The sequence below is a fragment of the Botrytis fragariae genome (assembly GCF_013461495.1).
Source record: "Botrytis fragariae strain BVB16 chromosome Unknown tig00000225, whole genome shotgun sequence".
Classification (NCBI taxonomy): Eukaryota; Fungi; Ascomycota; class Leotiomycetes; order Helotiales; family Sclerotiniaceae; genus Botrytis; species Botrytis fragariae.
The window spans coordinates 861,825-880,303 of NW_023501002.1; the positions used below are offsets into that span (position 1 = coordinate 861,825).

General features: G+C 42.0%; 6 protein-coding genes across 6 annotated transcripts; 5 read left to right on the forward strand and 1 right to left on the reverse strand.

The window, feature by feature from the left end:
• Positions 1-173: 173 nt before the first annotated feature.
• On the forward strand, positions 174-863 carry Bfra_011332 (uncharacterized protein; the record flags this gene model as incomplete). The annotated part of the gene is made up of 1 exon (XM_037341660.1): positions 174-863. One exon carries the CDS (start codon positions 174-176, stop codon positions 861-863), a length of 690 nt encoding a protein of 229 aa, XP_037188472.1.
• Positions 864-1,599: 736 nt separating this feature from the next.
• On the forward strand, positions 1,600-2,301 carry Bfra_011333 (putative 54s ribosomal protein l24 protein; the record flags this gene model as incomplete). The annotated part of the gene is made up of 1 exon (XM_037341661.1): positions 1,600-2,301. One exon carries the CDS (start codon positions 1,600-1,602, stop codon positions 2,299-2,301), a length of 702 nt encoding a protein of 233 aa, XP_037188473.1.
• A 540-nt stretch (positions 2,302-2,841) lies between these two features.
• Bfra_011334 (uncharacterized protein) lies at positions 2,842-3,570 on the forward strand (the record flags this gene model as incomplete). The annotated part of the gene is made up of 1 exon (XM_037341662.1): positions 2,842-3,570. The coding sequence occupies one exon, from the start codon at positions 2,842-2,844 to the stop codon at positions 3,568-3,570; it is 729 nt and encodes a 242-aa protein (XP_037188474.1).
• A 4,363-nt stretch (positions 3,571-7,933) lies between these two features.
• Positions 7,934-9,418, reverse strand: Bfra_011335 (putative 15-hydroxyprostaglandin dehydrogenase (nad(+)) protein; the record flags this gene model as incomplete). The annotated part of the gene is made up of 2 exons (XM_037341663.1): positions 7,934-8,825; positions 8,886-9,418. The coding sequence occupies 2 exons, from the start codon at positions 9,416-9,418 to the stop codon at positions 7,934-7,936; spliced, it is 1,425 nt and encodes a 474-aa protein (XP_037188475.1).
• A 2,427-nt stretch (positions 9,419-11,845) lies between these two features.
• On the forward strand, positions 11,846-13,628 carry Bfra_011336 (putative cytochrome p450 protein; the record flags this gene model as incomplete). Its single annotated transcript, XM_037341664.1, has 4 exons — positions 11,846-12,119; positions 12,174-12,798; positions 12,846-13,422; positions 13,485-13,628. 4 exons carry the CDS (start codon positions 11,846-11,848, stop codon positions 13,626-13,628), a joined length of 1,620 nt encoding a protein of 539 aa, XP_037188476.1.
• Positions 13,629-14,963: 1,335 nt separating this feature from the next.
• Bfra_011337 (putative glucoamylase protein) lies at positions 14,964-16,733 on the forward strand (the record flags this gene model as incomplete). The annotated part of the gene is made up of 3 exons (XM_037341665.1): positions 14,964-14,986; positions 15,042-15,250; positions 15,307-16,733. The coding sequence occupies 3 exons, from the start codon at positions 14,964-14,966 to the stop codon at positions 16,731-16,733; spliced, it is 1,659 nt and encodes a 552-aa protein (XP_037188477.1).
• Positions 16,734-18,479: the final 1,746 nt, after the last annotated feature.

The following is an 18,479-nucleotide window of genomic DNA, read 5'->3' on the forward strand; positions in this document are numbered from 1 at the left end:
CTTCAGCCTTCGCCTCTTACCCCTCGGTTGAATCTTTGATTGAGTGACCATTATTTGTTTACATACTGCCATAAGTAATTACTGCGGAAGGAACTGTCAAAGTGTGAAATATCAGGTAGTTCTCTCATGCTTCAATTTCCTCCGATCAAAATTAACCTACAATCAATTGCATCATGTCGAGCTTTCCACAGTTCGCTCTTCTCCCAATCGAGTTACAGCTTCATATATGGAATTTTGCACTAGAGGCTCAAGAAGGGCACATTGTCCCAGTGGAGCATTTACGATATGGGCGTCCCAGAACATTCAGCCCGCATACTCTATACTTCGTGAATTGTGATTCACGGAGAACATATCTCGGATATCACAAGAGCAATTTGGCCCGCTATCCGAGGCTGGGAATCGTGGTCTTCGACCCGAGAATAGACATAGTTTTGGTAGAAGTAGGCTGGGTGAAATGGATCAAAAATGCTTTGACCCAGATCAGAGATAAACCAGAGGGCAGAGTTATGAAAGATGTCCGCAATATCGCCATGGCCGTATTCTACGAAGACAGTCTTAGTCACGAGGGGCTGCAAACGCTTCCCAACTCGTTCGGAAATACTATAGCAAGAGTGTTACCATCCCTTGAAAACTTCATCTATGACTTCGGATATGATTTCAGAAACCCCTGTTTTGAAAGATTATATAGAGCGAGTCAAGGGATTGATTATGAACAAGGTTCACCAATTTATATGCAGAGAAAGGATGGAAGACGAGAGGAATTTCTGGTTCAGCTGGCACGGGAGATTTTGGAAGAATACAAGCGCAGCGAGAACCCCAAGTGGAACATTCCGAGGGTACTGTCAACGCTCGAGATTTATTGAGAAACGATCGATGTGCGAAGACTCCCGGCAGACGAATAATGGCGCAAGTCTTCAGATTGGTCGGCATGCAGAATAAAAGTCTACTTGCCTAGACAGAAAAAATAAGATTGTAATTTTGATCTTGGGGAGTTCCTTTTGGCTATCGGATAGGACAACGCGCGAATTTGGCAGGGAATGAATAGCATGGTCAGCGAGAAGCCTCATAACTGGGGCGAATTTAAATGCATTGCTACCAAGGTAGCAAGGCAAAATCTGGCTGTCATTTTTGAAGGTGTGATCAACGGAGATTGAGTAATGGATCTGATAATCACCACTTGAGACACAAATACAATATAAACAAAAGATACCGTGTGTTTGAGTTGAATACGTTCAAGCAAAAATACACAAAGAAGGTACTACCATCTAATCTTTGAAGGAAATGAATAAAACAACATGTGAATGAATTGAGTCGGGTTTCTTGTAGCCTTGAACTCTATGAAGGTCGTGTAGAAATAAAAACCTACATTTTTGAACATTTGGCCTCAGGCTCACATCTTATCCGGAACTAAAATTTATGGTGATAAGGGACAAACGAAACGATGGATTTGATACTCGGCCAGAAGAAGCAATTTTGCAACTCTATCGCGAAGTCAATCATTAATGAACTCCTAGCCACAGGGACTATTCAACCTCAATACGAGCTGAGAATCGACGCTATACACGATTAGATTCGGCGCCCCGCGTCACCTCCTCCACCATGCCCATTCTCCCGTCAATCCACCCCTCCTTTTTCCGCTCTTTCACACGAACCTTCACCTCCACTACTCGCATCTTCGCAAAGTCCACAAAACAAAGGCTAGCAGTCGAGCACGCAGACGTTCCGCCATACCCTTACGGCCCCTCGCAATTCTACAAACAATCCAATTTCGGTCTTTACGGTCTCCAGAAGATTCGTTATGGAAATATAGTTTCGGAGAAGAATGAAATTAAGACCAGACGGCATTGGCGACCCAATGTGCAGAGGAAGCGTCTCTACAGTCCAAGTCTAGGGAGACAAATAAAATTGAGAGTAACTACAAAGGTGCTGAGGACGATCGATAAAGCGGGAGGATTGGATGAATATTTATTGGGGGAGAAGACGCAGAGAATAAAGGAATTGGGAATGGGAGGTTGGAAATTAAGATGGAGGATTATGCAGACGGATACTATCAAGGAGAGATTTAGGGCACAAAGGGAGAAGATGGGATTGCCGCCGAAGGAAGAGGTTCATTTGGATGAGAATGGGTTTGGAATCACGAAGGAAGAGGTTATGGAGCAAGTCAGGAAATATGATGCAGCTATGGCAAGGAATGAGGAGGTCGTTATAGATGAAGAGGCGCAAAAAGCTACTGAATCTGAGATTGTGGAGGAAAATTTCATGGCGGAAGAGCAGTACAAGGAGAGAAAGCCAATCTTATAGACGCGAAGGCCATGTAGGATCAGGATGTATCAGTATCTGTCATGTATAAGTATATACCCGAAGCAAAACTACGATGCATAACACCGGAAAGGGTCTGAAATTTTCAATGTTCAATCTTTGATGTTTCGTTCTCATCTCAGTCACAACGACCGCTTTGGAGTGCGAATACTCCCCGATACTTTCCCTTCTGGTCCGGCATTCGTTCAAAATGTGCTTTAATTTTTACCAGATCGAATTATTGACATACAAATGATAGGATTCTCACAAGTGCGAGACCATCAGTTTGCAGTGGAAAGGGTGAAGATCGACATGTGTTGCATGTCAGGACTCACTCTATCACAGTCATGTCAATATCACTAGACTTTCCCCGCATCCTTCAGCATAAAGTTGTGGGATCAGTGATTCATTTTGCCACATACGAGGAGTCATACTTTCACGTGATACTCCCCCGACCAATATAAAAGCCGCGAGATGGAGTCCCTTATTATGCCATTGCCAGTATCTAACAGCAACCACTATTAGATTATCTAGCTCCTCAAAATGTCAGCATCACCACTCGAAATTCACATTCAAGGCACCTCACAAGTGCAACTCCCAGCTGAACGTGGCAATTTAGTCATTGCCGTAACATCGGAAGGCACCTCACAAACATCGGTTTCAGAGGCAGTCACCCAAGCATCCAATAATCTTCAAGCTCTCTTCAAGCAATTATCCACAAAACCATCACAATCTTCGAATTCTTCCAACGCTGCAAGTCAAGAGCCTCCAGTAACTATTTACTCCATGACTAATCTTCGCACGCGCTCTTGGCAGCCTCCAGACTATGATTCTAACGGCGAACCTTGGGCTCGTGTTCACGAAGCATCTTCACATTTCGAAGTCACGTTTCAAGACTTTGAGAAGCTCGCTGAAGTGGCGAGTTCTATATTGATCATGCCCAACGCAGAGATTCGCTCGGCTAGTTGGTCTTTGACCGAGGAGACAAAAAAGGCCACTGGGATAATGGGGAGGGAACAGGCAATCAAAGATGCGATTAGTAAAGCGGATGATTATGCGAGGGTTCTTGGCAGGAAAATCGCAGCGACAGAAGTTAGAGATAATGGGACCAATCTTAAGGCAGTGAAAAGAAAGGGATACGCGGCGATGATGCCGAGAAGGGGCGTAGGGGCGGATCAGAGGACTATGGTAGATGGGTTGGCTTTGGAGCCACAGAATGTGGAGATTACTGAGAAGGTTCACGTGAGGTTTGTTAGCATTGATGGAGTCTAGCAATGCTAACATCGAAGTTAAGACGTGAACTGGTTAGGCGATTTCAACCCGTACTTCTCTCTTGATGATTGGCTGTGTGTCTATATATAGTTTGCGAAAGTCTTTGCAGGTCTCATTATTCACAAACTTACTTCACAATCTTGATGTTCAGAACTGATATGACTACCAAATTTTGTCGCCATCTCTATCAGGATAAGCGGGAATTGTAATCATGTCAAAATGAACTCCTAATTCATTTCGTGAAAACTCGAGGCTACCCTTCGTTGGGTGCATCAGCCACTCCGGCTCCATCATATCAACACATCTATCTTTACTTCAGTTATCCAATCTCTTCCGATCAATATATTGATTGGTCACTGGCATCAAGCTACCTTCGGACCATTCATATGATACATAGCTGCCTGACGGAGAAAATCAAGACAATGTTGCCATAGTTTCTGGTTGATGAATCACCGAAAAGGATTTGAGGTTGATAGTATCATTGTGTATACGATTTACTTCCCGTTCATTTTTGCTCAGACCTGTCCAGCATACCTCAGGGTAGCTGTAGGTATAAAGACATTCTTGAATCTTCGTTGATCTGTTGAAAAGCGTTGAATGTGGTATGACTTGAACTTACAATAACGTGGAGTTCATGAAAAACGTTAAGAGTTCCTGTATATCTGTCGCTATCTGGAACTTTCACATCCTCATCTTGACTGGTAGAGTGTTGCATTATCTCGGGTTCTAATTCGACGTTGTAAGCTTTAGATAAATTAGCTTGTCTACACGCTTATAGTATCAAGCGATCAAAGTTATGAAAGTCTATTGCTGCACACCAGTCAGGAGCTCGTGCCAGTCTGCATTAATCTCAGGTCGAGGGCGTCCTAAAGATGGGCCATGGTGTACATTGGTCTCGGCGTATGTTTGTTCTTGCCATGTTATTGCGTTCAAGGCAAGAGCTATATTGATATCAGTCAGTGGGAAAAGCCCACGGCTAGTGCTGAGAATGTAAAATTTCTCACAATGAATTACATTGGGATTTTGAGAAGCTGGGGCTGGAAATCTTTAACCATCCTAAGAATAGTTGCGAAATAGAATAGGAAAATAAGACCGTTTAGCTGGATGATACTAGAGTTTCGACTAAGCCATGATTCTCGGCATTTGGTATCTTGATTCCCATTCTCTAATAAAGTGGCATTTAAAGATACTGTGTATCGTCGCAGTCATTCGTCCATTCTTCTGATGAGTTTGGTACGGATTGATATTCCTCAAAGCTTCTTAAAGGTTTTTATAACAAGAAATGTATGATTGGAAGAGTATAGGAATTCGACAACGGAGAAAACGGTAGTTTAGGGTAGTGTGAAAGGATGAATGACAGAAAATTTCAATCTTTACTTTATCCTTTTCCTGAAATCTTTAAATAGCTAGCCCGTCAATTGACTACCATGAATTGCATCAGAGAACTGTCGAACTACCATTTTCTGATTACCCCATCTCAATCGTTAGAAGACAATGGGCCTCGAACGGCAGTACGCCACCAAAGGCACGACTAAATCTTTATATTTACTGTGTCGGTAGACCTGAAATCAGCTACGGATAAAAAGTCTTTAGTACAACGTCTTGGAGAATTAAGGATTGCCGGATGATGCTGTGTGACGTGGGCTTATTCCAATTCATCATGATTGACTTCGGGCAATCCTGCCACATCCACGAGAATCCGGATAATTTAGGTATTTAATCCGATGGAAGTCTCACTAGTCTGTTTCTTTTTCTTCGAGAAGTGTCACACCAGTTACCAATAGCTGTTTGGGAAGTATTATGTGGTTCAAGCCAAGGTCTTGACGAGTGACCATTTACTTAGCCAGGCACCTAAAGATGATACATCCTCAAGTCATACATTTGGTTGGACATTCACAGATGTCGCTATCAAGTTCAATTAGGAAAATTAATCAACAGCAGATATTGGCATTTAAGAATGTTTTATATCACACCTCAAACCTCGAGCAGAGTAACACCCGGGCGCAACCTCACTTCGCGTGAATTTAATCATCAATACAACATTTTGCCTCAAATATCTTTTGTATGTGTAAAAAGAATCTCTAACATAGGCCTCTATAGTGAAGTTGGTGCTTACTACTCTCTTTCATGCTATGTCATTTCCCATACACGGCAAAATTCAGGTGTGTGACCTACTTGATGGAGGTTGCAGTTGTATCTCAACGAAACAATAAATGTTGAATAGGTAAAGTGTCTCTTATCCATGCGAATTTGGTGTAGACGGCAGAGAAACCCCAAATCTAAAAATACGCTTGAAAGACTCAGTGTTATAGAGTTAGCCAGTATGTAAAATCAGAAAAGCTCAAGTTAATGGGATGGAATGCATTAGCATCCATCTCTGATGAGTGTCAAGCACAAATATATAAAAGGAGGAGATCATACCCTACATCAATCTCCATCAACAACAATATTATCATATCCTCCAAATCACTTCATCCCACTTCATCACCTAATGTGCTATCTTCGACAAGCTCAACATATCTTAACAACAAGACTCTCGCTTTCCCACAGTTTATACTATTTCTGGTTTGAAGAGTAGTGACTTATAATTGCCATGCCTCATTCAATGTATGTAACATTGCAGCAGGATTGGATTTCGTTGTGAGTGAACTTGAAGTAATGTCGTTTAAGCTCGAGAAAATCAAATAATGCACACACTCAAAGTCCGAAAGCTGATATTCGATCGAGAGGGAGCCTGTCTTGTTTTGACACGGATCAAAGTAACATTTTATTTTAAATTTGGGAAATTACTCCTTTTATTGCATCTACAAATTCCTTGGATTTCTCTAGTTCTTCTGTTGCACATTTGTAATTCTGGTCGTGATATCAGCCAATCATTCATATATTTTACTTTTTTTGTTACATTTCTGCAGATAAGAATAAGGGGGGTAGAAAATATGATGCCAACGAGAAGAGATTTGACATAAGAAGCTGTATTCGAACTCAACCCTGGAAACAATGAGCTAAATCCATCCCAATTTGGAGGCCGGATGTACGGAATTGAGTGAAAAGCAATACCTTACTAATATCCTGTCTTGAATGCCGCGTCAAAATGCCGTTACAAAACAATGGACTATAGCATTGATGAAATGCGTAATCCTTTATCAGCTCAGCAGACAAAGATTAGAGTAAGCTCACTCAATCATACAGCAGAGTGGTCGAATATCACGAAGTTAGTCATACATCATCAGCATCCATAAGAATATCTCCGGAGACCAAGATGCATGCTAATCAACATAAAATCTTGGAGCCCCAATGTGGTTCGGTGAGATTTGATTGTCAGCGCAAGACAAAGCAATAGGGAAGACAACCCAATGATTACTGTAGTCGGTGATATTCTAATTTGAGATTTGAGGACATTTGAAGGTATTCCGAGATTTTGAAAGTAAGATATTAAGCTCATACATATGGGCCCGCCAAGTCCATTCAAACAGACTGCCAATGATGTTCAGCTCTGCATCGATCGTCCTGCCGTCAGGTCATTGCCAAGAAGTAACAAACAGATGACAAGAGTGTCTTGTGTTGACACGTGCAACCCCACACAACGATGAATCAATTATGCCGTACTACACAGGCGAAGTAGGTATGTCCGGGTATTCATACCATTAATTTCATATAATTCGAGCTTGACATGTAAAGAATCCTATCAAAAGGCGTATAGCAAAAAAGAGTGGAATGTTTCCAAAAAGAATAGGATTTGGGATTTTTTCATTTCCGGAGTTACATTTGATGGTAAAAATGGATGGGAGCGGATTACATAAGACTTGGGAATCCCGGGTGAAGGTTACATCTAGATTTACTTTATGTGGCGGAGCGGCAAAGTCGTGCCACATGAAAGTGGGGTATCTCAATATCAACCTCATCTAAGATACCTACTTCTAGATATCTTTTTCACATGGTAACGTTATGCATGCTTCTTTGGAACAATGTCACCTTGAGCCTGCTCAAAAAGAGCACCACGACAGGACTGTAGGTAGAAGTCACCAATCATAGGACTGCCAGATATACCTCACCTACTCATTCCGTGCAATGCCACTGGTACCTTGAGAATACCATGACCAGAGGATTGCCAAGTGGAGTCACCAATCAATTGTGTCCGCTATCAGATTTTCGAGGTTTAAATCATCATCGCATTAATGTTTTTGTCTATTTCCCTAACCCTAACATATATCCAGAAGGAGAAAAAACCCAAAGAAGCGCCATCCTACCCTGCCAACCTCGACAAACAAAAGAAAATAGTAAGGCGAACAGGTAACTTTGGAGCTTGAGTAACCCTGTTGTGTCTTGGCGTTGAATGAACGAGAAAAGCATACCACAATCTAATCTATTTTGTGGCCAATAGTCTATCCTTCAACATCTTATCCAGAGGTGCAATAGCAGACTCGTAATCATGAACATCACCCTTCTCCAGCACAGACTTTCCAGCTGTCATGATCATACGCTCTGGAGCGGGTACACTCAAGTATGGCTTGACCCTAACTCTGTGCGCTGTTCTGAAAACTCTCATTTGCTTGACAATGTTGTTCATTTGTTCCTCGATCTCGTCATTTCCTTTTGTCTTAGCCTCATTACGGAAGCTATGCTCAGCGATTGTTTCACGGAATTTGCGTTGTAAGTTTGGCATGTAGCGTTGCGTATTTTCCTCGTTTAAGTATCTCTCAAGTCCTAAGAAAGCATCCATGATCTGCGGTAATAACAGTTGGTTACCTGACAGACCGTCGTATTCAGTATATTCTCCGGTGACAGGGTCGATATCACCTGCAGCCCAGCCTTGAAATCCTTGTGCATAATGCATCCAAACTTTTCGCGAAATCTTGGATTCATGCATGGTTTCGTAATAGGTCTTGAGGGGTGTGCGCAATTCCTTGTTGATTCCTTTGAGCGATTGTAGGGTGCCAACGCGGTCGCCATTAGAATATTGTTGAATAGCTCTAGTTACCATATGGTAGATTGGGAGAGCTTCTCTTTCAATGTGAGGGAAGACATGACCAAAGTGATATTCGGCAGATTGAATGAGATCGTCCATTGTGGGATTGATCGGGTAGACAATTTGATCTTTATCATCAAAGTTGCAGAGGTAGTTACTTGCGACATTACCACCTTGAGATGTGACACCGTATCGTCTCTTAAGGTATGGCCATGCGAGGTCGAGACAGGCAGGGAAATCGACGACTTTTTCTTCCTGAGCAAGTTTGACTATGGGGATTGTTCCCCATCTTTTGTAAATGTTAGCGAGAATTTCATTTTTTTGTGCGACAAAGAATATTGGTACTCACCGGAAAGAGTGTCTGGACAAGGCAATACAAGCGAAGAGACCATTCCAAGCTGCCCGTGATAGAACGCTCTCATCATTTTCTGCTGCATCTAAGAGGGCCTTTACTTCTTCCATGTTGACTTGATCATTGTAAAGTGTTCTCATCTGTACACGGAAGTCCAAGCATCGTTGAAAGTTCTTGACATCATCGCCACTAAGTTCTGCAATTGATAGAGCAGGTGCCATAGCTTGATAGATGTCGTGGAATGGTCGAAGGACTTCTGGCCAAGCATCACCATATACAGTTGTAGGAGGCCATGTTCCAGCTCCATCGATCTCAATTAGATCTCGAAGTGAGTTTTGGGCAGCATGAGGCTCGTAAATAGTGGTCTTTTCCACAGCCGCATATGCATCACCAGCTTGTGACTTTTGATGATTTGATCTTCCGAGGATAGCTTTGCGATAAAGATTGAGAAAGAGGCCAAAGATGGCAACAGGAAATAGATAGAGAATGGATAAATGAGTATTTGCTATGATCAAATCTAAGTTTGACATCTTGAAGAGATTTGTAGGATGAATGGGATGAGAAACCCGAGAATATTGGTTTAGGAGAATGTTTAATGTTCAGAAGATGTGAATGACTGACGTCTTAATGCTTTATAGATAATGTTGATTGTTGGAAGCTTGTTGAATGGATGGATAGTGTTACTTCGAAGGAGGATAAGGGGATATTTATGGATGTCTCAATACTCTCTCACATTGCCGATACCATAAGGCTATACTCCTATTCCGCCATTACTGAGTTACCATTAAGATGTCAATTTCTACCCAATTTGGCTAGCAGGCGTCATGAATGGAATTCTATCACAGTATCATTCTATTCCTACGGAGAATAGTGCACTATCCTGACATCTTCTGTATCGAGTGTTACGATGTACCATGCTTGGCGATGTAGTATCAAATCGTTCCCACTCCGATGCTACCTAAAACGGCTGGCTAATTCGCTTGAATCGTCTCCATAGTTTAATTCTCCTGAAATCCTAAAGACGCATGGCAGAAATGCTTTCCGTAACTACGGTGCGGAATTTAGCGTATCCACTTTTCTTCATTATTAAACTGCCAAATTGGGCAATATGAACCTTGAAGGTTTATAGCCTTACAGGATGAAGCGAACCTATCAAGAAAGGCCCGGTTACATAGTACTTTTGAACGAAATAGAGATATAATACTAACTCCGGTACACGCTTATTATGGTATGGCATCATTCAGCGAAATACACTCAGAAAATCATCCGGGTGTTTTGTGTTTGGTTGACTTGACCATCACATGCATGGACTAAGACTTTTGAGATAATGTCTTGTTCCTGCGCGTACATAATTAAACAGGGAAATCTATTCCGGCCGTGGAGATACCTAATGCAGACTACCTAAAGAGGAAAATGCAGACCGCGGAGAATGTTTACTTACTCAAGCTTTTGGCAAACCATAGTCTACTCTGAGACGAACACATAGGATGTTTGTGAGTCGAATTCCTTGGTTATCGTATAATTAGTGATACAATATTTGATGAAACTTCTGGGCATTGCAGGAAATTTGACATGAAGGCCGTTCGCAATTTTCGTATTCCTGCAAGTTAGATGCCGTGAGTGTGGCGACAGGATCTCAGTGTCCAACCAGCTCGTCAGGAATAAGAGATTGGAGACCTACCACTGCCATTCAGAAAGTTCTATATCTTGCAGATCACATCTCGAGGCTCATTGCATTAGACTGATGGCTTCATGGGGGAATTACGGGAAATTTCCTCGTAACGCTCAAGAGTCATTGCGTTTTCCGGCAGTGCTGGATCAATGTGAGAGTGTACTGCCGCGGACATTGTTCAAATCGTGAATTATTAGGAGAGTAATGATAAGAAGGATTACGATAGCATTAGTCTCTATTGACGAGTCAATTACATGGAATTTCTCGTCATCTCATCTCAGCATGTCACCTTATATTTTGGTATTACGAGATGATCAATGCCAATTGAGGATACAGGTGCATGTCTTCTTGCAGTCTTGGATTGATTAAAAATGCTTGTATCAGCACCGTTCGTTTGGTTCAGTCGTGATTTTCACGTTTTCTCGTGGCAGAATGCACCCCAAGGCAAATTAAGTTGGTTACACCAGTTTAAGGTTTGAGGGTTAAAATATTGACTGCAAACTCCATTCATGTGCAACTTCAAATTTCTATAGTTCAAAACTCGACCTTTTTGAGCCCTATAGGGCTCAAAGGCCTTCTAATCTATTAGAGAAAGAATAAATTGGAATGATGCACCGTTCTTCTCCACGGAATTGCATGAAAATATTTCCGCACTGCCCCAGCATACTGTCTGAGAGGCAATGGACATATACTATTTCTGCAATTTTATTCGATATAAACTTGAGTGCTTCTAAATCAGTATCGATAACAGGATGACCCCAGAAATCTAATGAATCACTGATCCGGAGATGCAAGTTGCGAGATCTTACCCCCAGTTTCCAAAGGAGTCGTGAGCACGGGATTGCGGGGGTTCTTACCATTTCACCCGTTGAAAAATCGAGAGAGCCTCCGCGGAAGAAGCAGGCTGGATGATGTGAGCATAGTTTACAATTCCGCAAACCCCTCTGGTCAGAACTACTGTTTATTTGTTCAGCAATTATTGGCATTTTGGTGAGATATTAGATATAAGTGGGGTTTGGCGAGGCCGGAGATCTTGGTTCGGCTAGCATGAGGTTGGCATGGAAGAGAAAAAGAATTGGAACGCATAGTCAGCAGTGTGCGGAAAAGAGCCGAGTTCATTTTGATGAAGGCCCAGACTGTAAGCACACATACACACACACACACGCATATATATATATATGTTCAACTCTTCAAAAGGGACACAGATTCTTTATCTCCATTCAGTTGTGTATTCTTCAACTGTTATACTCTACTCAATTTGTTATTGTCTCCGGTAGCAACCAAAATGGATGCTCTAAACGGAACTACGAAGATTGTCGGAATAGACACACCTGCGTCTAGATTCGGCCAATACTTAACGGGCCCGAACTTGGCTGGCGGTCTTGCCATTGCCTTTCTTGTGCCATTCATATACCAGATTGTCTATTACAGATATTTCCATCCTCTCAAAGATTTTGATGGTCCCTTTTGGGGATCAGTAACCAGACTTTGGCACACATATCAGAACATCAGGGGTATCGAATTGGAAACTTATGACCGCCTACTCAAAGAAAAAAATAGTGTGTACAACTTTTGACCCGATCATATAATCTTCAGTTCTAATGCAGTCATAGCAAACATTCTTCGAATATCACCAACCGAACTCTTAATCCCATCAGCTCTTTCCCTACCTCAAATTTACCATCGTCAAGCTGTTAAGACAAAATGGTACGTTACTGGTGCACTTGGTCCAGGAGAATCAGTCTTCAATATGCAACAACATTCGCATCATGCTCACTTCCGTCGATTAATCGCCGGACCGTACTCGATGTCTAAGATGGTCAAGAATGAACCTCTCATTGACGACATTATCATTGCTTGGATCAGAAAATTGAATGATATGTTTGCTCAACAAAACAAAGCTTTTGATATGTCGAGGTGGGCAACCTTTGCCGCATTTGATGTCATCAGCTTGGTTGGATTTGGAGAAGCTTTTGGATTTGTGGATACTGCTACTGACGTTGATGATTTGATTGAAGAACTCCATAAAGGATTTTTTTACTTTGGTATTGTTGGCAGAATGTATCCTTTCGTTGAGTTCATCAAGAAGACTTGGCTTGGACGATTCCTTGTCTCTAGTGAAAAGGATAAGGGAGGAATGGGGTTCTTAATCAGATGGACGAACAGAATCATGAAAGCTAGACAAAAGGAACTTGCCGAGGGAGGAAAAGACAAAGGCAGAGTTGACTTGCTACAATCGTATGACAACCCTCTCTTTTATGTCTTAGAGAAGGCTAACAAATCAGATTCTATGAGGCTCGCGATGCCCAAGGTCAACCACTCACCGAAGATCACATCCGAGCCGAATGTATGTTATTGTTCACAGCCGGTGCCGATACTACCGGAACGACCATGGGAGCGATGATGGCCTACCTTCTTTCCAATCCTACAGTATACGCTAAAATGGTAGCTGAGATTGACGCCGCTTTCGACAGTGGTGTCTTATCCACCCCAGTCCCGGCCGCGGCAGAAGTTTCCAAGAATTGTCCATACTACGTTGCTTGTGTCAAAGAATCCTTGCGCTTATGTCCATCGGCTCCTAATATCTTCCCTCGTCTCGTCCAAGCTGATCATGCTCCACTTGTAATCGATGGAAAAACCATTCCAGTTGGAACTGAAGTTACCAGCACTGCTTACATGGCGAATCGTGATCCGGCAGTCTATGGAAAAGACGCGGATGAATTCAGACCTGAAAGATGGTTGGAAAACAATGGAGAAGCTGGCAAAGTCTTTGATAAATATCTTGCTACTTTCGGATATGGTACTCGAAGTTGTTTGGGTAAGGATCTTGCAATGATTGAATTGATGAAGACTCCTTTGATGGTAAGTAATCCTGACTCCTGACGCGTTAGTTACCTGTCTGGGCCATTACTAACAATAAACAGTTTTTCCGAGCCTTCAATCCACGACTGTGCCTCTCAAGCAAAGAAACTCCATCCCCAAAACGTATTCTGGTTGGCGCTATGTTTTATTGGGATGATATTTGGATGAAGCTTGAAAAAAGGGATATTCCTGGATTCACTTGGTGAGATTACAAGAGGGAAGGAATAGAAGTTACGACGAACGTACGAGTAAATAAGTTTTGATTATTAGAAGTCAAGCTAAGATTGAAGTTGCATATACGATTGGTTTTTTCTGGGATCTTTATCAGCCCCTTGCAGTCTTAGTAGTAAGGCTATTTAACTCGATTATGTCAACTCCTGCATTACAACCTTATAAATAGCACGTTATGTGAACTAGCAAGACATGAATACCACCCACACCAAAATAAAACGTACCTTTTTACTCAGAACCAATTCTAAGTTCTGTGCCACACAGTAACCTTATGTATGATTTATGCAACGGCGATACCGCATCAACATTTTAATGACGTGACAAGTACGAGATATAGTTGAAGGATTCAGAACACGGGCAACCGGCATAACCTGGTTGAAAAGCTAAGATAAAGAATAAATGCTCCTTCTCTCTAGCACTTCGTGGAGTGCAATCCGATTATTGACTCAAGCTTTTAAGAGCTTGACCGGTCAGATACATTCCGCTATCCACAAAAACTCCCGAGGTCGATGAAGTAAGTGGTGCCACGAGCCGTGGGGAAAGTTGTGGAGGCTTCCCTCGGTTGGAAGCACGGGTAATGAATATGTAGCGTAGTACTCGGGTTCCAACTGCCCCAGCATTCGCTAAGTGATTTCAATACCCCCCTGGAATATTTGGGTGGCACGATTCGCACATGAGGGAAGAATTGATTTCTTGATGTTTCTTACCATATGTCTTGTTCTATCGATCTCAGAAATCTTCACCGGTACTAGAATTCGACGAGAGTGAGGAGATAAGTGGTGATTTACATCTTCTTACCGACTTCAAAAGAGAGTAGTCGCAGAGTAATTTCCGAGATCATATTGCTGTATCAATACTAATTATGATCAGGTTAAAGCATGCATCAGGGGGTCGATCTGGTAATCTGGAGTAACATTATGGGACTAATTTGTGGATAGATCGACAAATTTCACCAGCTTTTGTTTCATTTCAAATAATTTCAATAATGACAACGAGAATAAATAATAATTAGCCTTTCTTTTTGGCACATAAACTCAATTGCATGTCTTGTGGTGGAGGATTACAAGTACTTCCTCTCACCATACATTCATTTCTGTTTGACTCCTTCTCTTGTTGAATCGAATATCGCCGACCACAACATTTAACAATAACATTAGTGGTAATTGTGGACTCGAAACTTCTTTCCTAAATTTTATTGGCTCACGCGGGCAATCGTTGCGCGCTTTTAATCAATCCTCATCCTTCAGAATTTGATATCCACAACTTGCTTACAATACCTAAATTCCAAATATCCTATCTGCTCTACAACCATGCTGTGGGAACGAACTACTGCGTAAGTCGTATCCTTTCATCCCTGGTACGTTTGAAATGTGCTGATATTTGAATAGATTTGTGGCTGGGGTTTTATCTTCGGCCAAAAGCCTTGAACATCCCAAATTATCTACACGTACGACGGGTACAGTTGATAATTATTTGACGGCTCAAAGTCCGATCTCCCTTCAGGGTATCCTAAATAACATCGGTCCCGATGGTTCCAAAGCTCAGGGTGCGAGTGCCGGAATTGTTGTTGCAAGCCCAAGTACAGTTGATCCTAATTGTGAGTCAACCGACACCGTAAGCTCGGTAGGTAACGCTGACACCAATCTCGATTAGACTTTTACACTTGGACTCGTGATTCGGCTTTGACTTTCAAATATCTTATTGATATTGGCAATTCAAGCCTCCAAACTCTTATTGAAGATTATGTTACTGCTCAGGCAAAACTACAAACCGTCGAGAATCCATCTGGAGACTTAGCGACAGGAGCAGGTTTGGCAGAACCAAAATATTACACCAACGAAACTGCATTTTTAGGTGAATGGGGACGCCCTCAACGTGATGGACCAGCTTTACGTGCCATAGCTTTGATTTCATTTGGTAACGATCGCCTTACCTTGGGACAAAATGATACGGTCAAGGAGATTATCTGGCCAATTGTTCGGAACGACTTGGCATATGTTTCTCAGTATTGGAACTTCTCCGGCTTTGATTTATGGGAAGAAATTAATGGATCATCTTTTTTCACCACCGCGGTTCAACATCGAGCATTGGTAGAAGGAGCAAAATTCGCCACTGCCCTCGGAGAATCATGTAACGACTGCGAGGAGCAAGCCCCCGAGGTTCTGTGCATGCTACAGGATTATTGGAATGGAACTAGCATTGATTCAAACATCCAAGTACAATCAACAACTTATGATCGTTCTGGATTGGATTGTAATTCAATCTTGACTTCGATACATACCTTTGACCCTGATCAAGCTGTGGGATGTGATTCTACAACTTTCCAGCCTTGTTCAGACCGCGCTCTTGCAAACCATAAAATATTGGTCGACTCTTTCCGCTCTATCTATACTATCAATGCAAATGCATCAACAGGACAAGCTGCAGCTATCGGACGTTATGCTGAGGATGTTTACCAAGGAGGAAATCCATGGTATATATGCACATACGCTGCAGCAGAACAGCTTTATGATGCTCTATGGACATATAACAGCACAGAAAGCATTACCGTGACCGACATTAGTCATGAATTTTTCACAGACTTAGTCCCCGGAATACAGACAGGTACATTTGCAAGTGATTCGAGTCAATTCAAGGATATCATCAAAGCCATGCAAGATTATGCAGATGGTTTTGTATCGATCGCCGAAAGATACACACCAGAAGACGGAGCACTAGCCGAACAATTTTCTCGCGAAAATGGTACTGCTTTAAGTGCAGTAGATCTTACATGGTCTTATGCCTCTTTCCTCACCATGCAACGAGCCAGAGAGGGAAATTTTGGTCCTAGTTGGGGAGCTGCATCTGCTATTGCCAAAGGAGTGCCGGATAAATGCTCGGCTGGTGGGGTTAAGGGGACTTATTCTACATCATCCGCAACTGCATTTCCTCAAAATGAAGAGGGAACTTTTGGAACGAAAAGTGGTTCGACTAGTGACGCGGGAATGGGAACTGGTACAGTGACTGGTAGTGCCGCTAGTGCGACGACATCAAAGAGCGCTGGGAACAGACTCACGCCTATTGGTTTCTTTTTACTTTAGTGCGGGACAGAAATTTACCAGACTTGGTTCAGGCAGGGAGTGCCGTAGTCTTGATGAGATGTCTCCGCGGAAGTGTTGTACAGATTTGTTATGATTTTAATGGCCAGCGATGTGTATGTATATAATGTGTACCAATGAATGGGTAAATTGACTAATGGTAAAAGATGAGAAACACGTTAAATATTATTAATCTCGAATGGTTCTCCCATCCAATTGATGTCGCCACACTGTGTATGCATTCATTACCATGGTTTCCGTTGCCACGCGATTTGTTTTTGAATCGATGATATAATAGTCCTAATACTCATTTAGACTCTTTTGAGGTGATAATTGTTGTGAGACGCCGCAGGGTAGGGGCTTATTTTCACGAAGTCATCTTCATTAGAAGGAGAGGCGTTATATATGAACTTCTCCCCGGTGGAATTGTCAGCGTGAGGCTCAGGGTAAGAACACTTTTTCCGTATTTCAAATGAATTCTGATGCTGATTAAAATCAACCTACCTAGATAGTTGGCTGAATTTCTTGTTAATCGTCTTGAGATTGATCTGTTTGCTTTTCTAATCGTGAGAAATCACCAGAAGCGATGGTGTGTAAGGAAGTTCTTCTTCCTGGCCCTGGCAGGACAGAGTCTGCAACGAAAAGAAACCCCGTTCAATAGAAACTTTTACTGAGAGCAGTATTCTGCTGCCAAGGTTGTATACTCGAAAGAAGTGGCAAACCGAATAAAATTTCTGATTCGATTTAACAAGTCACTTTATTGATCATCAGATCAGTCAGTCAGTCACCTGGGGTTTGCATGTGAAGATCCTGGGTCTGCATTTTTTTGTTGGTAAGTGACAACACAAACTTGTAGCTATGGTCAAAGGAGAAGAGGAAACATGTGAGAATAATCTTTGCAGATTGACTATGTCAATGAGACAGCCAAATGCTGAGCAGGCAGTATCCGGACTGGACAGTATGAGATTATTTTGACTAGAAATCCATCAAAAAGGAAGAAATTCCCAGATCCAAAACCTGCGGTTGGGTAGGAAGCTTAGACGAGGCCTTTACATCAAATAATAGTCTTACAAGCATTGCATTCATATTCTGGTATATATTTGTCCTTAGGATTTTATTGCTAAGCGAGAAACTTTCCAGTTCAAGGAATTCATGAGCTCAGTGTAATGTTATAGGGGATATATTATACTTATACTTCTACAGTATCTGAGAAACTCGGGGTGTATAATTGATGATTTGAATCAAAACCTCCAATACCTACAAAATCAGAGAAGGTCTTAATCGATGCTTGCAATCTAAACTTAGATTGTGGCGAATATCAAGACTGTACATTGGAGCTGTAGATTGCCAAAGAATTTCAGATACAACCGTGAGCCAATCCTGGTCATGAACATATGATCATCTTCAAAATCACCCTTAATTACGCAGCTTATTTCACAGAAACTATGAAATCATCCTTACTATAAGCAAGGTCATGATAGAAGACAGCAACATTAGGTATATTGGGATGCGTAGCATGCCAGGTAAGCTTTATTTTCCATCAATCACTGAACCTAATTTCAAAAGCTATTTACCAACTATGAATGGATGAAGAGTGATGCAGAAGTCCCTTTTATCAAAATGTCTACAGTAACCTAGCGACCGCATTCCTTTGCGAGAATTCAACCAGAGCGTAAATTCTGGCTTTTTGATGATGGGCAATATTCCGGACATTAATTGTATTCGACTATAGGACAGAATTTTCAAGGT